This window comes from Andrographis paniculata, unplaced genomic scaffold (assembly GCF_009805555.1).
Source record: "Andrographis paniculata isolate CXL003 unplaced genomic scaffold, ASM980555v1 Contig74END, whole genome shotgun sequence".
Classification (NCBI taxonomy): domain Eukaryota; kingdom Viridiplantae; phylum Streptophyta; class Magnoliopsida; order Lamiales; family Acanthaceae; genus Andrographis; species Andrographis paniculata.
The window spans coordinates 4971254-4991619 of NW_026137611.1; the positions used below are offsets into that span (position 1 = coordinate 4971254).

Genomic DNA, 20366 nt, shown 5'->3' on the forward strand with positions numbered 1-20366 from the left:
TTGCTCAAGAGCCATATAGTACAACTTGTTCTTTTAAAAGAACATTAAATTCTGGCCAATAAATTTAAAACCCTTCTTTGGGTAATCATTAGCCATAAAAAACTGATACATTGGAGGTACATGACCAGAATAAAAAACTGATTCTTCAACTTGTTCTGATGCTCCAAAAGGATTGTCATTTGCCTCCATTTTGAAGACCTAGTTGCCTTCCCAAAACATCAATTGTTGATGCAGTGTTGATGGTACACATTTAGATGCATGAATACAATCTCCACCAAGCAGAATTGAGTATGTGGTATCTGCATCCACCACGAAGAAAACAGAAGAAATCTTCTTTGGACCGACTTCAATGGAGGCGACCAGCATGTTTTCTGGTCTGGTCGGCTACCCTGTAAAGCTAGTCATCTCAAAATCCACAGGAGATAGATCATGAATTCCCTTTCCTAACTTCTTGAGAGTCTTTAATGACATTACATTGAAGACGGCCCCATTATCTATGAAAACCTTTGTGATTGGTTTCCCACAAATATGAGCATTAACATACAGAGGCTTCAAATGAGACGCCATGCCTTCTGGAATGGGAGGGAAGACTATTGGAGGGGCCTCTGATTGAAAGTCAGGATCCGCAATTTTTGCCCATTCTGGCTCTTCTATAGACTCATCCACCAGACTTGCCCACAAAGGCTCTTCCTCAACCCAATTAATCTCTGTCATCTGGCAGGGGATACGTGGCCCTAGTCGAGATTTGACAGACCTTGAATCCTTCTCTGGAATTTCATCCTTGACTTCAATTCCGGGTTGAACAGTCAAAGATTCCAAACGAAACCCCTCCAGTGATGGGTTAATGTTAACCTTCTCACAATATTAACATCTGAAACCTTTAACTCTTTCATCAGACAAACTTTTACCCTTCTTTTGCATGGACCGACCTCCCTCATTATAATTAGCAGTGTCCGGTACGCTGGTCGGCTGCTTTGATGAGGCAGCCCCGATGAGCCAACCTTCCTCTACCTCATTCGGCTACTCAAATGAAACGACCCTAATGGACCGACCTCCCTCTGAATACTTACCAGCGCCTCGGGTGTCATTCGGTTTCTTTGATAAGGCGACCTTGTCTCTGTATCTCGCAGCGTATCTGCGTTTGGCATTCCGAATCTGAGTATGATTCATGCCTGGGAAGCGAGGATCTACATCAATTGGTAAAGGTTTCTTATTTTGAGTCCATTTGCTTCCGACCGCACCCGTCCTCCTGGTCGGGTGGTCCCGAACCAAAGCTTGGTCCTTTAACTCCACATTAAAAGAACCATCTTGGTTGTCCCATTTTTCAGCCACTGTTTTTTCACATACCTTGAGTTTCTCCTCTGGTCGGCCACTGTTTAATGAACTCCCTTTTTTCGTTTTGGAAGTTGCTTGTATATTAACCATTGCTGTGGTTACTTCCGAAAATGGTTGCTGCTCCACTCCCAAAGTAATATATTTGAGCCGACCTGCCTTAATAGCTTTGGATCTCATTTCGAAAATGAGTGCATTGACTTGTATTATGTGTGAAGGAGTTATGCCACTTATAGTACGGCCTCCCTTTGATTTTTTCCTTAGTAGCCAACCTCTGCCCCTTTGGAATTCGGATCTGACCATCAGTTAGCAAAATATCAAATATCTCATCGGCCTTTGAATTGTCAAAGGTCGGTTGCCCTTTAGCTTTTGTTCCTGGTGCTGGCTTTAACTTAGAGCATACATAAGGCTTTCCGGAAATTATTTCGGCCGCCATCTCTTCTGTTTGATCATAATCAAAGTCGTATGCCTTTGTTTCCATACTAGCCATATGTTGGCCCTTATTACGCCTGAAATTCTAATCCCTTTCCCTGAAAAGAGATTCTAAACGTCTAGCCTTGGATGCGAGACTTGCCAAATCCTCGACATCATATGCAGTGAGCGCATCCCTCAGACGACCATGCATGTTTCGGACCACTAAGTTGGTCATCTCTTTCTCATTGATTATTGTAGGACACCGTACTTTCATCAATCGCACCCTTTCAATAAATTGTAAAGCTGACTCGTCTGGATATTGTTTCATTTCCAATAAATCAGTCAAAGAAATCGTTGGCAAAGGATTGAAAAATCTGGCATGAAATGTCATCTCTAAACCTTCCCAAGTTTGTATCTGCCCAGGTGGCAGACTTACAAACCATGAAAAAATAGTCCTAGTTAGGGACAATCCAAACAGTTGTAACTTGTAAAAAGGATTGTTACCAATTTCCTCTAACTGTGCTGTAAAACGCCCCACATGTTCTATAGTGGAGGATCCGTCTTCTCCAGAAAAAGCATGAAAATCTGGTGGCCTGTAATTCCTTGGGAGAGGATATTCGTTAATAATCCTTTCTGGAAACGGTCTCTGATAAGCAGGTCGGTTGGCCATCTGAGGATTTAGACCAAACTGAACCCTCAATACGTGAGCAATTTCATCACCCAAACGAAAATTTTGATGATCAGGAACATCGATGGGATTTTGCACAGGAATAAGAATAGGATCCTACACATGTCCCCATGGCCTTTCCTCTCTTGTAATGTTCGGTTGAACATTTTCAACCCTTGGTCCCAAAGAAATATTATTTGGGAAAGTCAGAGGAGTCTTTCCCCTAAATGTTCGGTTGAACGTTGTGGCGCTTGGAAGTGTGTTGTCCACATATGATGGCCCTGCAAAATTTGCTTGCATTCTTGATGGTGACGCCCCTGGCGGCGTCTGGGTGGGTTGAAGAGTAACCCTTTATAATGCTTGATCTAACATGTTCTGCATCAGATTTTGTTGCTCGCGTAACATATTCTGCATAACCACAGTTTGCTGATTGTTCATTTGCTGAACATAGGACAACCAATAGGTACGTGGTTGGGGAATCTTCCCTGGATTTGGCATGACGGGTGGTGAAACATTTTCTCCCGCCGGTGCTGATGATGATTGAGGTTGTGAGCCTGCCATACTGATCTTTTTTATGATTCGGCCAGACCTCAGTCGTATGAAATTCTCTGGTAATGTAGGATCAGAAATCTTTCCTTTCTCCCACTGTGGTCGCCAAATTGTTGATGTATTTTTTCAACAAACAAAAAGTAAAATTCAAAGATATGGAAAATATCCTTAAATTTGATTAATTAGCGTCTGAGATTAAGAATCTCTAAACACTGTACGGTACATAAGAAAATTAACTGGAAATTAAAATGCTGAAAATTTAAAGTGGTGATCCCGAATCTGACTTTGCTTTGTTGAAGTTGATTGAAGATAATCTTTCCAGAAAAATCCAAATCCTTAAATATCCCTTGAGAAACAGTACTGGAAACCGTCGCCCGAACGGTTACAACGTCTCTTTTTTCAACCGTTTGCTAACCCTTCTCCTGCTGACACGTGCCCTCAACCGACCACATTATCATTCTCACTTACTCCCAACAGTATCTGACTCCCTGGACCGACCGCAAACCTTCCACCCCTTTGGCCCGACCGCAAATCTTCTGCCTTGCAGACCACCCGACTTATTTGGTCCAGTCACAAACCTTCCGACCTACAGACCATCCGACTTGTTAGTCCAGCCGCAGACCTCCCGACCTACAGACCATCCGACTTGTTAGTCCAGCCGCAGGCCTCCCGACTTAAAGACCATCCGACTTATTGGTCCAGCCGCAGACCTTCCGACTTAAAGACCATCCGACTTATTGGTCCAGCCGCAGACCTCCCGACCTACAGACCATCCGACTTATTGGTCCAGCCGCAGACCTCCCGACTTAAAGACCATCCGTCCCGAGGACTTTCCGACCTGCGGACCTCCCGACCTGAGGACCTTCCGAACTACAGACTTTCCGACATGCGGACCTTCCGTCCTGAGGACTTTCCGACCTGCGGACCTCCCGACCTGAGGACTTTCCGACCTGTGGACCACCCGACCTGAGGACCTTCCGACCTGAGGACTTTCCATCCTAAAGACTTTCTGACCTGCGGACCTCTCGACCTGAGGACATTCCGACCTACGGACCTCCCGACTTGAGGACCTTCCGACCTGCGGACCTTCCAACCCGATATTTCCTTAGAAATATATCTATTTTACTTGAGTTTTCCATGGTGCCCCTCGGCCAGTTCGATCAACTCGATTGCTAGGCCCATTTTTCTTTTTACCTTGGGCTTTTTAACCTAATTCTAAATTTCATACGTAACACTAAGCATATCACTTATATCCGAATGAAGTAAGAATCTATAGAATCGAATTCTAATAAGATGTTGTTTAATAGTTAGTGTCATTGAATGCTAGTTGTTTAAACGCAAATACTGAATAGTCTGAATTTGCTTCGAATGGTTGGTTTCTCTGCACTATAATCTTAATGATATTCAAAACCAATGTTTTGAAAAGTACTTTCTCATATTTGTACAGTCCAGGTTATCCCCATTCGTGACTACAAGAGCCAGAAAAGAGGAAAAGATGCTCGAAGAACTCACAGAACTGCAGGGCTCTTCTGCTCCCGGTGCTAGCCTTACACCCGAGAGAAAGTGGTTTGCCTTGATGGATACCTTGACATTGTCCCGGCACAGAGCACTTCAGCCCGTACACAAGCTCCGGAATGCTTTGATTGAAAACAGCAAGTTGCTGCACCAAACATTCAATTGGCTTCATTGTGTTTGAGGTCACTTGGAACAATGTGCGGGGTCAGGCCCGTCCCTGGGGCTGGGCCATGAAGGCAACCGCCCAGGGCCCAGCCCAGGTTGGGCCCCAAATTCTAAATTTTTAGATTTATATATATATATATATATAGAAGGGTAATAACGGTCTGTATGCAGTCATTTTAGTGGCTAAATTCCCAATGCGAGCGACCATTCCATTCCCACTGATTTATCTTTAATTTACCGTTGAGTATTAAATTTTTTATATATCTAAGTATACTGACAATTTTCTTTTTCTGCAATTTTTTTCATTCCACTCTCAAATCCCACCAATATTTTTTTTCTCTGCAATTTTTTCTATTCCACTCTCAAATCCCACCAATATTTTCTTTGTCTGCAATTTTTTCCCCACACGGCAATTCTTTCAACGCCATTCTTCAAGTTAAACTATGCAATTGAAAAATTGCAGGCTTGCAGGTCTATTGACCATTTTTACAGGTAGTTAGGGTTTCAATTAATTTTTTTTAATTGTATTTATTTGCTTAATCTTACAATATTTTAATTGAATTAATTTGTTCAGTTTTAGATCTTTTTTAGTGTTATAAGTTAACTTAATTGTTTGATTATATATATATATAAGATTACAGTGATATAGATAATAGATGCAATTTTTATTTGAAAAACATTTGCGATTAATTTTTTAAATTTTTTTTTTTTTTTTGGTGTTATAGGTTAACATTTTTTTTTCTTTTATATTATTTTTAGATAATACAAACAATTGAACAAGACAAAGAAAGAATTGTGAATAAAATCCAGGTGCTTTTTCTTTTATATTATTTGCTATGATTGTTATCCAAATGTTTCGATTGCTTATCGAATTTTATTAAGAGTTCCTGTAACAGTAGCATCTGTTGAAAGAAGTTTTTCTAAATTAAAATTACGGAAAACTTATTTGAGGTCATCTATGTCGCAAGAAAGATTGAATGGTTTAGCTATGTTATCTATTGAAAAAGAAATGCTAGAAACCATTGATGTTGATAATATTATTAATGATTTTGCATCAAAAAATGCTAGGAGAAGTAATTTTATGTAATACTTATGTATTTTTATTTATATTCTACAAACATACAAAAATAACTCACACAAAATAGCAAACAAAATATGATAGCAAGTTGGTGAAATAATCCAAAATATTAATAGTTTTGAGTTGTATTGTTTAATGTTTAATTTGTTTTGCATTAAACATATTTTGTAAAAATGAAATATTGCTATTTTTGATTTTTTAATAGTAATTATTTTTTATTTTTTTAAAAAAATTATTTGACATGGGCCTCATTTTTAAGTTTTGTCCAGACCTTGGATATGTGAATAACGGGCCTGGCTGGGAATTAACTACCTAAACGAACTTCAGGTAAATAATACTATTAAAAGCCAATAATCAATCTGAGTGATGCATTTTGAGGTTTTATCGCATAAATTGTGAGTCTCACTTCTTCTGATGATTACGTTATTTAGACCGACACATTGCTTGCAATTGAAGCGAAAATCATGAGAAGATGGGAATTCGACAGTATTGCACAAGCTGCAGCAAGCACAAGTACATGGTTTTCGGGGACAGTGAGCGAGCATATAGTCTTAAAAAAGCATCTGGATGCCTCTATAGGTATTTTATCCATGAGGGAAAACAAACATTTTCTAAAAACAGCCAACTAACTAATTAATATGTAGGCTATTGCTTTATATCTGAGTTTAAAGCTATTATTGCTGTTGCAGGGGAAGTCTATCATGATGTTCTAGAAAGCCTACCAATGATTACTGAGGATGATATGGATGACGTACCGAATGAAGCCAGGAACGACTCTCCTAGTTGCACCTCATGTTCGAATACAGAGACAACTGAAAATAAACAATGGCAGGAATGTGAAGAACCAATTGAGACAACTGTTTACAAGAATGTTTTGATTTTGTTCCGATTCAATGATCCGGAGCTACCCTTTAAATTGAAGGACATAATAATGTCAGAATTGTGGCTACTTACACTACTTGAGGCAGGACTTCCTCCTTGGGCTATATTCCTGCAGTCTTACCCTGGATTCTCGAGACTTTATCGTCCATGGATGTGCCCGCTGGCACGAGCTTTGTACGTGCTCATCTCATTCGTCACAGTTGCCATTGGCTTCTATGACCTGTACAAAAACATACCACTTCTTAAAGCAACAGCTTCCCATTTATCTGGACCTCTTTTCGATTGGATAGAAGCATGGGAAATGGTTTCGAGGATCCAGTATTTGGGAACTATGCTGTTTCTACATAACTTTCAGAAAGCTGTGAAATGCTTTCTTGTGGTGGCACGGACCATCTTCTCATTCCTTTCTGTCTTTATTCTCCCCATGGCGCGACCATTTATCCGAATATTGGAATTCTTCCTTCCTCTTGTGAGCATGCTTATGGACATAGCATAGGATTTCTTCTCTGTTATTTGGATGGTTGTCGAGACTACATTTACAGTGGCAGGAGACATTTTAGAGATTTTGTTGCTACCATTTTGGTATGTGTTTGCAACAGCTTGGAATGTTGGTAAGTTAATAAAAGATATGGTTAAACATAATAATATATCTATCTGTCTGCTCTGCTCTGCTCTGCTCTGCTTATGATTGAGATTTTTTGTTTATTAAGCTTTCTTTGTTTCTCCTCTTGTGTTGTGTTTGATGCAGTAATGTCTTTAATATTCCCTATTGTTTGGATGGTTTTCTATGCTACATTTAAGCTGGTCCATGGATTATGTAGAATTCTAGTCTTCTTCTGTGCTTTTACGTATAATTTTCTTGGGACTATATTCTTTCAGCTTTCGAGGGGTGTCGAGACAACAACAGTGATCACATATGAGGCTTCGCTGTGGCGTTCTCTTTGGAATGATCTTTTCTCTCAGGTAGGTGGTACTTTCAGATTTTCTTATATTTTTATTTTTTTTTATAATATGATTTGATTTGATTTAGATTAAATAAGTAGTAGTAGTAGTAGTAGTAGGAGAGTATATATAGTAGAGTATTATTTAAGTCTATATAGCAGCACTCGAGTTTTTTATGGAAATGTTGGTAGTCGTTGGTATGGTATCATGTACACTTTTAACTTAAGTTGAAACTTCTGAATGGCAGTATTGTATTGTGCTTTCCTTATGAATCAGATCTTTCGTGCCCTGAGGAGTATTTTGAACGGCTTTGCGGCTTTCTTCATGGCATGTAACAGACATCGTCTTAGGTAAGATATTTTAATGGCTCGCTCTTAGGTTGGTTATCCATGTTTCTGCTGCTTATTATTATTATTATTACAATTGAAAGTTTGTTGTCATGTCAATGCCTATGCATTATAGACCTTCGGTATATCTATCTATCTATCTATCTATCTACCTATCAGAGCTCTTGGGAATTGCTTTGCATGATCATAAGATTTGTGTACAAAATGTTGGCATGCTAGATGAAAAACTAGTTACACCCGCGATACTCTTTGATTTCTGTCCAATACTATATAAGTCGTAGGTGTTATAAAGATCACCAAACCTAGGAAGTGATGCGATAGCTATATGTATGTATATTTGAAATGGGGAGGGTTACTATGCTTATTTTGAAATAGGACCGCGTGTTTTTTTGTTCATATTTATAGCGTGTGTGATGTATAAGAGTACTATGTTATATGTTTTATGTGTTATCATATTCATATGTTTTATTTGTATTATATTAAGTCATATTATATACAAGCCCGTCCCTGGGGCTGGCCCATGAATTCTAAATTTTTATATTGATATATATATATATATATATAAAAGGGTAATAACTACATGCGGTCTGTCTGCAGTCATTTTAATGGCTAAATTCTCAATGCTAGCCACCATTTCACTCTCACTGATTTATCTTTAATTTACCGTTAAGTATTAAATTTTTTATATATTTAATTATACTTACAATTTTTTTTTTCTGCAATTTTTTTCATTCCACTTTCAAATCCCACCAATATTTTTTTTATCTGCAATTTTTTTCATTCCACTCTCAAATCCCACCAATATTTTATTTCTCTGCAATTTTCTCATATCCCATCAATATTTTCTTTCTCTGCAATTTTCTCAAATCCCACCAATATTTTCTTTCTCTACAATTTTTTTCATTCCACTCTCAAATCCCACCAATATTTTCTTTATCTGCAATTTTTTCCCCACAAGGCAATTCTTTCTACGCCATTTTTCAAGTTAAACTGTGCAATTGAAAAATTGCAAGCTTGCAAGCCTATTGACCATTTTTACAGGTGGTTAAGGTTTCAATTAATTTTTTTAATTGTATTTATTTGCTTAATCTTACAATATTTTATTTTTTATTATATATATATATAAGATTACAATGATATAGATAATAGATGCAATTTTTATTTGAAAAATATTTGCAATTAATTTTTTTAATTTTTTCTTTTTGGTGTTAGAGGTTAAAGTTTTTTTTTCTTTTCTTTTATATTATTTGCAGATATACAAACAATTGAACAAGGACAAAGAAAGAATTATGAATAAAATCCATGTGCTTTTTCTTTTATATTATTTGCTTTGATTGTTATCCAAATATTTCGATTGCTTATCGAATTTTATTAACAGTTTCTGTAACAGTAGCATCCGCTGAGAGAAGTTTTTCCAAATTAAAATTACTGAAAACTTATTTGAGGTCATCAATGTCACAAGAAAGACTGAATGGTTTAGCTATGTTATCTATTGAAAAAGAAAGGCTAGAAACCATTGATGTTATAATATTATTAATGATTTTGCATAAAAAAAAATGCTAGGAGAAGTAATTTTATGTAATACTTATGTATTTTTATTTATATTCTACAAACATACAATAAAAATAATTCACACAAAAATAGCAAACAAAATATGATAGCATGACTGTGGCAATATGCATGAAGTTGGTGAAATAATCCAAAATATTAATAGTTTTGAGTTGTATTGTTTAATGTTTAATTTGTTTTGCATTAAACATATTTTGTAAAACTGAAATATTGTTATTTTTTATTTTTTAATAATAATAATTTTTTATTTTTTTTAAAAAAAAATTATTTGATAGGGACCTCATTTTTTAGTTTTGTCCTAGGCCTTCGATATGTCAGGAACGGACCTGATTACATAATGTTATTAGCACACAATATAATGTAGAATTTAATTTTAGATGCCTCAATTTCAAATGTGATGTGTTGGCTAGTAATTCATATATATATATATATATGAATTTAGATATTTGACTTTTATTTCAATAATTTTAATATAATATTTTATAAACAAGATTATATTTTTTTAGAAATATAAATTTCAAATAATAAAAAATTGTATTTGCTCATTTTGGATTCAATTCAAAACATCATGTAAATTTAATTTTAATTCAAAAAGTTGTTACGATTTAAAACATCATATCAAATATTGATATATTTTGAATAAAAATTTTAATTTGTAATATACTCTCTCTGTCCCCAAAAAAATAAAAAATAGTTTTATTTTGCCATTTTCCTATATTTCATATAAATAGTCTTATTTTCATTTTTAATAACCAGTCTCTACCTTTTTTACAAAACTATCCCCAACATTTCCACAATAATTATATACAGTAGGGACATTTTGATCTTTTAGACTATCAATAAATTCTTGTGTCCATTCCAAATATCAAAATATTACATCCATCTGCTATGCTAGAAAGGAGGTAAGTAAAAATATGAAAGAAGAATATATGTTTAATTTAATAATTTAAAAAAATAAGGTAAAAAATAGAGTGTGTGATCAAAATAAGATGTTCCGAATTCATGTAATAGTAACGTATTAGTATTTTATAAATATATAGGATAATATTATAAAAATATTTTTTTGATTTATATTTTATATTTAAATAATATTTAATGTGATCTTTTTAAAAAAGTATATATTTTAAAATGCAAAATTCTAATAATAAAATTGAAAAATAAATTTTAAAAAATCTATCCCTACTCTACATATGAGGAGAGAAATCTCGTTCTGTACATTCGACCATATTATATTTTTGTGTGTTTAAAATGAGTCAAGATCTATTATTATACTCAAATGTGAACTTAGAGGTTTATGTGTTAGAATGTTTTGGGGGTCCAACTAGGCCATAAGAGAAAAAGGTTCAAATATTAAGGATAAAAGTTAAATTGTGATTAAGGTTCAAATGTTTTGAGAATAATAATAAAAAATTAATATTTGATATGATGTAAATAAATTGTGAATAATTTAGTAAAAGATGGCATAGTAACGTAAGAATAGACTCGTGACCGTGAGATCATGAGTTCAAACTCCGAAGTTCTAGCTTATGGTATGTCTATTATCACCGTATCTCTTTCTCTCTCCTGACTGCAATTCAATTCAGCATCTACATTCATGTGAAGGAGTTCATCAAGATACTACTGCGTGCTATCAGGAGTGCATGTTCTAAAGGAACCAAGACCGACCACACCCAAACCCAACAATCTGACTCTCAACTACTCGTAAGTCATATTTCTCACATTAATTAATTAGTTAGTATGTTTACACAAAACTAGAGCCACCATATTTGTCACATCGTGTGTTTACTTAGATTGAATAATATTAATTTATATTTTAATTGATTGAAACCGGAGAATGATTAAAATATGTCTTAATAATACACAAGTCAAAATAATAATTAAATGGATAGAATTAATTTATCCTACAAAATATAGTATGCTATGTTGTTTTAAATTCACTTATTCATTCTTAGCTCCCATTTTACTTGAGGAGAGTAGAAGAAGACTGTCAAATTACGAATTGAAGTCCACCAAGTCCATCTAGCTTAGCTAGATAGCTAGCACCCATCCCCAAGGCCCAGGTGCGACTTTTACAACATTAATTTTAATTTGTGAATATGTGTACCAGGTGTGTGCAGAAGGTAGCACAACACTTGAAAATATCATCCATTCGTGTTTTCATTCTGCTATAAAAATATATGTAGATATAGAATTAGCTCTGATGCCCTTGGACAACGTATAAACTCACCATTGAAGATCCTAACTCTACACCATATCCACTCATGGAGAGCTTCTTTTCAGTCAGCGTAACATGTGTTAGGAAGGAAGGAGTAGGCAACATATACATACATATTCATTGTTGTTCTTTAACTGGAATGTCTGTCTGTCTGTCTGTCTGTCTGTCTGTCTTCTTACGACCTAAAATTGGCTACGATAGCCATATAACATATACATACAATCAATCACAAATAAGATAAAAGATAGAGATAGAGATAGAGATAGAGATAGAGACAGAGATGACTATGCTACTCAAACTAACCAATACTTCATAATGACATTGTTCTGTCGTTTCGAGTATAATAGTATAGTTTTGTCAAACCATATAGAAGAGAAGATCATTTCGAGTACCCGTAGCTTCTGGAATCCAAAAATGTTGAAATGGCTCAAGTAGATAGCTCTTTTACGGGAGCTAAAATTTTAAAAGCATTTATTTAGCCACATAAGAGGAGTGGCGAGTGAGGCAACTTCTAAGTTTCTATCTCTCCTTTGATAACAATAACAATGACAAAAGAAACCAGGTTGGGAGGAGAAACTAAAACTAATGACATAACCTTTCTGCATGTTGTTATTACCAACCAACCAACCAGCCTTCAACTACGTCACTGAAGTTGAAGTTGAAATTGAAAGGAACAATTTCAACACAGGCCAGGGGACGAAGATTAGGAGGAGCTTAGCATAGCAAGAAAAACTCCTAAATAGCTTCTTCACTGAAATCAAGTAAGACGGCGATCTAATAAGAGAGGTAATATTCTGAGTGAAAAAGTGTTTTAGGGAATGGAATATCATTGCTTCTCTTCAAAATTACCCAAGACTACTTACTGCTACTGGTTGTACCTCGAGATTGGATTGGAGAATGTCCGGAATGAGGACACATCGAACATCTCCATAAACCTTTGATCTGAAACTCTAGTTTTGGCTGCTGCAAAGCGCTGGTACTCGTCAAACACGGAACTCAAGCACCATCTTTGTAATTTCCTCAAGCACCCAACAAGGCAGCCGGTTCGGTGCTGGACAAGGACAACCAATGTCGGAAAACATTCAGCACCAATTACATCATCTCAAGAAATCAACCAGAAACTGGTACACTAGTAGACAGTAGAGCGAGCACATACCTTCCCACGCTTGCAGTGAATCAACAAAGGATGATTCTTGACATCTAAAAAACATTCAAAATATTGGGCCACGTATTATTATTTTCTTATACTTGTACAACTCTATCAAAATTCAAGCATGTTTCAGGTCAATATGATCTGAGGGTAAGAAATACCAAGAACTACTTTAAGTGCTTCACGGATTTTGTCCTCTGGAATATTCACAAAGGGTTCCTGGACATACAAATCGTCAACAATTGTCAGTGTGAGAAGAACTATCAGTATCATCTTCCATCAACAACTTGAAAGATGTGTTGGTTAAGTCCCTTAGAGAAATATATTTTTTTTTAGAATGAGTCATCCATTTTACTATAGCTAGTACACTGGTTTAAAATCTTTCAAGTATATGCCGGCTTTCACACGAAATTAGCATAATCTAATGGACACATCTTCCATATCCCAATTTCAGGGCATGAATCCTTTGAACTCCCACAATTACCACTTAGCTAAAGCATCAGCTGGCAGCATTGGAATCAATGCAAATAATACACAAAAAGTAACACGAAAATTGGTTCAACTTCCTCCTTTACACCATTACTCAATCAAATTCAATGGATAAAGTTTTGGTGCTCATTTGAATACAAAGCACTAAGTGTATTTCCATGATGCTATTAAAACCACCCGTTCATTAGGCTGTCTGATAGTCTCCCTATCTCATGTTTATAACTTGATGTCCCTTTTGGAGGACATCCAATAAAAAAAGTTTAATTCCGAGCAAAAAACATAACTAAACAAGAAATCACTTTACAAAATAACACCATTATCTCTCAGTTAACACTTGTACGGGTATTGTAAAGATATTCAGAAGTTTCATATACCAAAAAGTACATTATTAAGATATATTTTTAACACAGTTGGTCATTCATTTTAATTTGAAACGTCACACTTAGCGCTAAAGTGAAAGGTTATTCAGAGTTTAGAGCTAAATTTTCTGCGGTGGATCACATTCGCTCCCTCAGGGAAATAGAGATGCCTATACTCTTTGATGTATCATGGCTAATAGAGAGAGATGTGACAGGGGAGAAGTTAAGCAAGAAAAGGTAACTTGATAATAGAGCTAACATGATCAAGGCTTGAATTCTTTCTTTAAATAGCCTGGTTAGGTCACTTGTTCTTATTCATCTCCTTCCAAAACTTCCTGAAATGTAATTTGGTGAAGTAGATAGAAACTGAAACACATTAAACTAATGGTTGTGATAAATCGGCAGTGGCCTCAAAAGATATGAAATAGAATCTAAACCACCACTATTACATCAAACGAAAAAGTGGTCCAGACTGAAGTAGGACCACACACACAAAAAAAAGTTTGCTTACTTTTGGAATCATTATGTACAACTTTAAGATAGAAATTTGATGGGGTATGAAATACTCATAAAGTTTGTGCTTTAAAGTGTATGGCCAACTAGACCACATTGTACTTTTCTTGTTTTAAGACAGACTGTTGGTTTTCACTGGGTGAAATCAAGAATTTTAACTGACAAATATTTTTAAGGAAAGCAACTCATTCAACTTTTGGCCGTGTAGGAATTGTTCATTAATCTGCAGCAGTAGGCAAAAAAAAAAAAAAAACAGAAATTTCTGAATGATTGGAGAAACTGATCAATTGAAAGCACAATTGCTTACTTTACATCCTTCGATCCCAAACTGAAACAAATGAATCCCATGTGATTTGAGAAATTCAACATTGGTATCAGGGTATGGTTCCGGGCATAGATATCTACAAAGAAACAAACATCAGTAAAAAATGTCAAGCCTTTGCTCTTTGAGTAGACACATTACATTACACACAAGCACTATATATAATCATCCAAAAGACTCTTAAACCCCTATATTTATCTTTTACACAAAATTGCTCATAAAGTCGAAAGATGCTTGGATATGAAAACGAAATTCAATCCATATAAGGATGTTCACCTGATTCCAGAGTTGAGTTGTTTTTGGTCGAAATGGATTACTCAACACTAAGTTATTCATTAATATGCTATACAGCTGATCGATTCTCAGCATCACATCTAATCTTCCTCAACAGTAAGCAATAATTTGAAGTGTTTAACAATGTGTAAAATTGTCACATCATAAGTTCAACTTGACAAAAAAAATACAAATATATAAAACTTAAAACAAATAGAGTGGCTTAAATATGTATTATAATGCACTAACAAAAGGACATTTGTATGGCTATGCCTGCATGATTCCGGCTTGATCATGGCTATAATTTGGTTATAATATACTTTCTTCTTAAAAAAGAGTACAAAAAAACACGATTAGAACCCTAAGAAACCCATCCTTCTCAGACTTCACGATTCACTGTATATGATCCCTCAGACAGATGCATCACATTAAATATACGTTATTGACGCGCAACGAAAACTAGATTACCATGCTGCATGTTGAATAGGATTTTACAGAATTTCTTTCGAGATGCATAACTAGCACAATTGCAATATCCAATTACTGAAACAGATGTTAACCTAAACCTGAATAATATATATATATAAAAATATATATAACGACCTGCTCAGTAGGCATATCACAATTCAACAAGTGGTGAACACAATAGTTATTCCTTCTTCGCACACTTAGAAGCAGAGTAAAGCGAAACAGTGCAAACCAAACTCACATAATAGACTGGAGATTGAGCGTCTGAAGGAAGGAGAAATTCGCGGTATCCGGAAATCCAGACCTGTAAATACCATTATCCACCATTGCAAAGTTGAGCGGCGGAGTGAAAAACACCTCCTCGCCGCCGCAATCAGCATCTCCTCCAACCGCTTCCGCCGTCTCGACAACTCCTTCCCACACACCGCCATTTCCACCGCCGTTCTCCTCCTCCCCTTGTCGCTGCTCCAACTTCATCATCATTTTCGAAAATCCTGCAACAATCGCGCACCGAAAAGCATAAATGATGCGAACGCTTTCGCTTTTGCGAGGGAGGATTCCGACAGAGATCGTTGAATGATTCCGCTTTGCTTTGCGTATGTATGAGATGAGATGAGAGGAGAGGAGAGGACCGCTTTGAATTCAATTCGTGAGAATGAATAGAAGCTTACATTTTTACATTTTTATATATATAAATTATTTATATAGAAAAGGCGCATTTGTATTTGGATTCGCAGCTCATAGAAGAATGCTATGTGTTTGCTTGGGGTGTTAGAATTTTAAATTCATTATTCAATCTCTTTTTTTTTTTAAATATTAAATTATATTATTTATTTTTTATTTTTTATATTATATTAAAAATTAATTTTATATTCAAAATATTATATAAACATTTATTTAAATCCATTATTCAATCTTTTTTTAAAAAAAAATATCAAATTATAATACCTATTTTTTATTTTTCATGTTATACTTAAAAATTAATTTAACATTCAAAATATTAAATAAACATCTATTTATATCAAATTATACAACTATTCAAATTCAAAACTTTTAGGATTTAAAATCTCAAATTAAAATACAAACCTCCGAACAAACACAACCTAAGTAGAAGTAGTGTATGCGTGTCGTGCTGGTTATCCACTAATCCTTCCAAAGGTCCCAGGATCTCAACGCCTGACAATCTACACCGTCAAATTCGTGGACCCCGCATATCGAATAGTCTCGATCTGCCGGCCGGCGCTCCTTTTTCTGCCCCCCTTGCTAATTTATTTTTCTTATTTTGAAATAGATTGCTTGTTCACCTGTGTCCATTAAAATATTAGTTCAATTTACGAAAAAGAATTAAAGTATTAAAATTTAAAAATAATAAGTATTTAATTTAATATTTTAATAAAAAAAATTATTTGATATTATATGTTTTAAAATTTATCATTATTTACTATTATAAACCCTATCATACTTTTTAAGTTTTTAAAAATAGCAAATGAAACACAATCTTAACAAAGTATACATATAAGAAAGGTTTAGGTTTGTCTCTTTTGATAAATTTGAAAATGTTTTAATTTGAATTTCATATTAAAATAATATACGATAAAATATTTTATAATAAAAAAAGTATAGTTCTTTTAAAAAAATACAAAATTTAAATAGTATAAATCTGAAAATTTTTGGTGTAAAAAAACACTCTTATTAATAATAATAATAATAATTATTGAGAAAAAAGGGATAAAAGTACATTCGGAGGAATATGCTTGTTTTACAGATTGGGAAGTGTCCTGTTGCATATAAATGCGAGAGCTGGCCGCCACGTCCCCATCTTTTGTCATTTCTTATGCAAATTTATTTTATTTTTAAATTTACGTTTACAATATTCTCCCAATCCCGCGATAGTTAAAAGAGGGTGTTTTGATAAATATTTTTTCGAAAGCTTTTAATTTATTGAATCGTTTTTAGTTATTTGAACAGCTAGGTATTTGATAAATTACAATTAAATAGTTTTTTTAACCTAAAAAATTAATTTTTAAAAAATTAAGTTACTCAACGTTTTGAAATAGCTTTTTCAGTTTAAAATTTTTTATTTACTATTTGTCCTTAAAAATTTATTATGCATTTTATATAAATAAATATATTTTGATTATTTATTAATTATATTAGAATATTTTATTATATTATAGGTTTACTTTTTTAAATTTAAAATAATTAATTTTTATATATAAATTATTTTTAATTGTAAAATATATAAATTTATTAAAATCAACACAAAATAAAAAATATAAATATTAATAATTTATTTTTATATTAAAATTACATTATATAAATTTTATACTAAAAATAAATTAAATTTATTGAAAATTATAAATATAATGAATTAATTGATAATTAACATAATAAATATATACACACAAAATTTATTATTTTATATTTTATATCATTTTCAATAGAAAAAACTATTTATATTTTCCAATAAAACTATATTATTTTTTATATCTAACTATAATAGAAATAAATATTATTATATAACAATTTTACAATTTTCAATAACTAATAACGAAAAATTTCAAACATTCTAAACTTAAAAGAACATAATTAAATATATTTAAAAAAAATAAAATAGAAATGTCTTCTATTGTCATTTTACGTATAAACAGCTAATATCAAACCGTTGTTTTACCAAATATTTTGATACAAACAGTTAATCGAATCAGCTAGTCAAATCAGTTAATTGAATAAGCTAACAACTATCACCCAATTGAATCAACAAATAACTATTAACTAATTGAATCAGCTAACAACTAACAACTAACAACTATCAGCTAATTGTCAAACACACACGTCATAAATCATTTTATTAGAAACACAATATTTTAAGTAGTTAAATTATTAAGTTATTAATAATAAGTTATGATATTTTATATATTCGAGTTACATTTACCTTTTAGGTAATTATATTTAACATTAAAATTATCTCTATATTTGTATAATTTTGTGTATAGATATCATTTGTATTAGTATTATAAAACACTAATATAAGTTTTGTCATTTCCATTTGATTTGTATCATGTTTTGATATAATGATTAATATTTAAAAATCAATACGCAAAAAGTAAATGCAATCCTTGAGTCGTACAGATGTAGTGATATTTTTTTATTTTTTATATAATTAGTATGTTGACATTTTAAATATTTTTAGAATTATATCTCAATAAAATATATGTGATATTGATATTATTTTATAAATAACAAAATTTTATATCATAATAAAAATAAATAAAAATTTATTTATTTATTTATTTATAATAATTTAAAATTAATTTTATAAAAAATAAGAAATTTTAAATATATATAAAAATATTTATTAATTAAGAAAAGAAATAGAAATAAATGAGGTATCGAGGGAGTCCTATGCACAATAAATTAAAAATTAATTACATTGGTTAATATTTGTTAAATATGTTTAAAATAAATAAGTTTACAAAAAAAAAATGAATTATCTTTTATAAGACAAACAAAAAAAGAAAAATAGATATCTATTGTGTGACAGATAGAGTACTAATTTATACTCCCTCGGTCCTTTTTTAAATGGGCCATTTGGGTTTTTTATAATATATTAAAAAATAATGATATTTTTATTAGTTAGTGGAAGTGTGCAGGAGATTTAGACATTTTTGTGATTTTATGTAAAAATTAATTATATGAGTAATGATATATTTCTAATTTAAATAAAATTTAAAGCTATTTTAGTATTAATATGTAATTACTTTTACTAAAAATACAAGTGATACTTTTAAATGAGATATAAAAAATGATAAAAAAAATACTTTGAATTGAGACGAAAATGATATATATTATTTTCTCATCATCGCGTATCATATTACAGTATTCCTTTATGACAATCTCACATTTTATAGTATTGCTTTTACGTTTTTTTTTTTTTAAAAAAAAACTTATTTACTTTAATTATATTTTATATTTTAAATTTATTATTTATAATTTTTAAATTTTAATTATATTAATTAATTATCTTAATTGTAAATATAATTATTTTTATTATATTTAATTATTTTTACTAATATATATATTTTTTTGGTTATATATACTAATCACACTTCTTTTAAATTCTACTAGTATATACCATAACTATGATATTATATTTTGTAGAAAAAAAGTATTAAACATTTGAAAAATGGTAGCTTTTTGTAATTTAAAATTTTTATTAATATAATCTTATATTTTATATGATATTTTAAAAATATATATTCTTATTAAAAATAATTAAATACTCTCATATTTCACTTAATTTGTCTATTTTAACTTAATCACTGAGTTTTAGTTATTACATAATTAGTAAATAATTAAGAAATATATTAGTAAAATAATTACGATTTAATAAAAATAATTATAAATTAAGATTAAATGACTAAATTTTTTAATTTAAATAAAAAATTTATAAATGATTAATTTTAAAACGTGATTAAAGTATATAATTATATTTTCAAAGAAAAAAAAAATTATATGGGACAAACGAAAAAAAAAAAAAAAAATTAGACAAATTAAGTGACATATGGAATAATATTTATTTTGATTTGATGTGAAAAACAAAGAAACTCTCACTTTCTTAGTCATAGGATAAATTAGTCACTGTAAATAACGGTGAACATTGATCGGCCAAAATCGAAATAATTGAATTTTTTTCGTTTCACTTGTTTGGTTAATTGATTTGGTTCGGTCCAAAATTAAATTTATAAATTTCAATATCGGTTCAATTATGATTTTTAATTTTTAATTTCAGTTAACCGAAATAATCGAACTTTTAAGAAAATAAAAAAAATTATTAATATATAATTATATTAATATTTTTGAGTATTTATATTTTGACTATCAATATATTAATAAACCAAACCAAATAAATTTTGGTATGTTTAGTTTTAAACCGAACTAACCGAAGAACTAAACCGAATTAGTATGGTTCCGTTTAGTTCGATTTTGAAAAATTGGGAGGGGTTACTGTACTTATTTGGGAATATCAGTATCATCGGCACACATAAAATATACAGATTACACATTTAGTTTATACAACACACTTGTGTTGTGTAAAAGAAAGATATGTGTTATTT

General features: G+C 32.2%; 2 protein-coding genes across 6 annotated transcripts; one reads left to right on the top strand and one right to left on the bottom strand.

Annotated features, from left to right (window-relative positions):
* The first annotated feature begins 2688 nt into the window (after positions 1-2688).
* LOC127265993 (uncharacterized) lies at positions 2689-7098 on the top strand. The gene is made up of 5 exons (XM_051296056.1): positions 2689-2744; positions 2865-2876; positions 4415-4580; positions 6152-6299; positions 6410-7098. The coding sequence occupies exons 1-5, from the start codon at positions 2689-2691 to the stop codon at positions 7096-7098; spliced, it is 1071 nt and encodes a 356-aa protein (XP_051152013.1).
* Positions 7099-11592: 4494 nt separating this feature from the next.
* On the bottom strand, positions 11593-15991 carry LOC127266083 (tyrosine-protein phosphatase DSP1-like). Of its 5 annotated transcripts, none has more exons than XM_051296202.1 (6): positions 15491-15977; positions 14494-14587; positions 12987-13044; positions 12832-12875; positions 12554-12726; positions 11593-11867 (listed from the first exon to the last, which is right to left on the bottom strand). In XM_051296202.1, the coding sequence occupies exons 1-6, from the start codon at positions 15730-15732 to the stop codon at positions 11858-11860; spliced, it is 621 nt and encodes a 206-aa protein (XP_051152159.1). In that variant the 5' UTR covers positions 15733-15977; the 3' UTR covers positions 11593-11857. The 5 variants fall into 5 exon arrangements, with proteins under 5 accessions (XP_051152159.1, XP_051152160.1, XP_051152158.1 ...); XM_051296203.1 differs by lacking the exon at positions 11593-11867 and adding an exon at positions 11874-12426 and having other exon boundaries at positions 15554-15991; XM_051296201.1 differs by lacking the exon at positions 11593-11867 and adding an exon at positions 11874-12426 and having other exon boundaries at positions 12539-12726; positions 15491-15980.
* Between the last annotated feature and the right edge of the window lie 4375 nt (positions 15992-20366).

Coding starts and splice junctions, on each gene's coding strand:
- LOC127265993 (XM_051296056.1), top strand. CDS start 2,689: ATGGCCCTGCAAAATTTGCTTGCATTCTTGATGGTGACGCCCCTGGCG. Junction 4,581..6,151: donor GGCACAGAGCACTTCAGCCC/GTACACAAGCTC, acceptor TACGTTATTTAG/ACCGACACATTGCTTGCAAT. Junction 6,300..6,409: donor GCATCTGGATGCCTCTATAG/GTATTTTATCCA, acceptor TTGCTGTTGCAG/GGGAAGTCTATCATGATGTT.
- LOC127266083 (XM_051296198.1), bottom strand. CDS start 15,732: ATGATGATGAAGTTGGAGCAGCGACAAGGGGAGGAGGAGAACGGCGGT. Junction 14,588..15,490: donor CTCAATCTCCAGTCTATTAT/GTGAGTTTGGTT, acceptor GTTTCTTTGTAG/ATATCTATGCCCGGAACCAT. Junction 13,045..14,493: donor TTGGGATCGAAGGATGTAAA/GTAAGCAATTGT, acceptor TTGTATGTCCAG/GAACCCTTTGTGAATATTCC.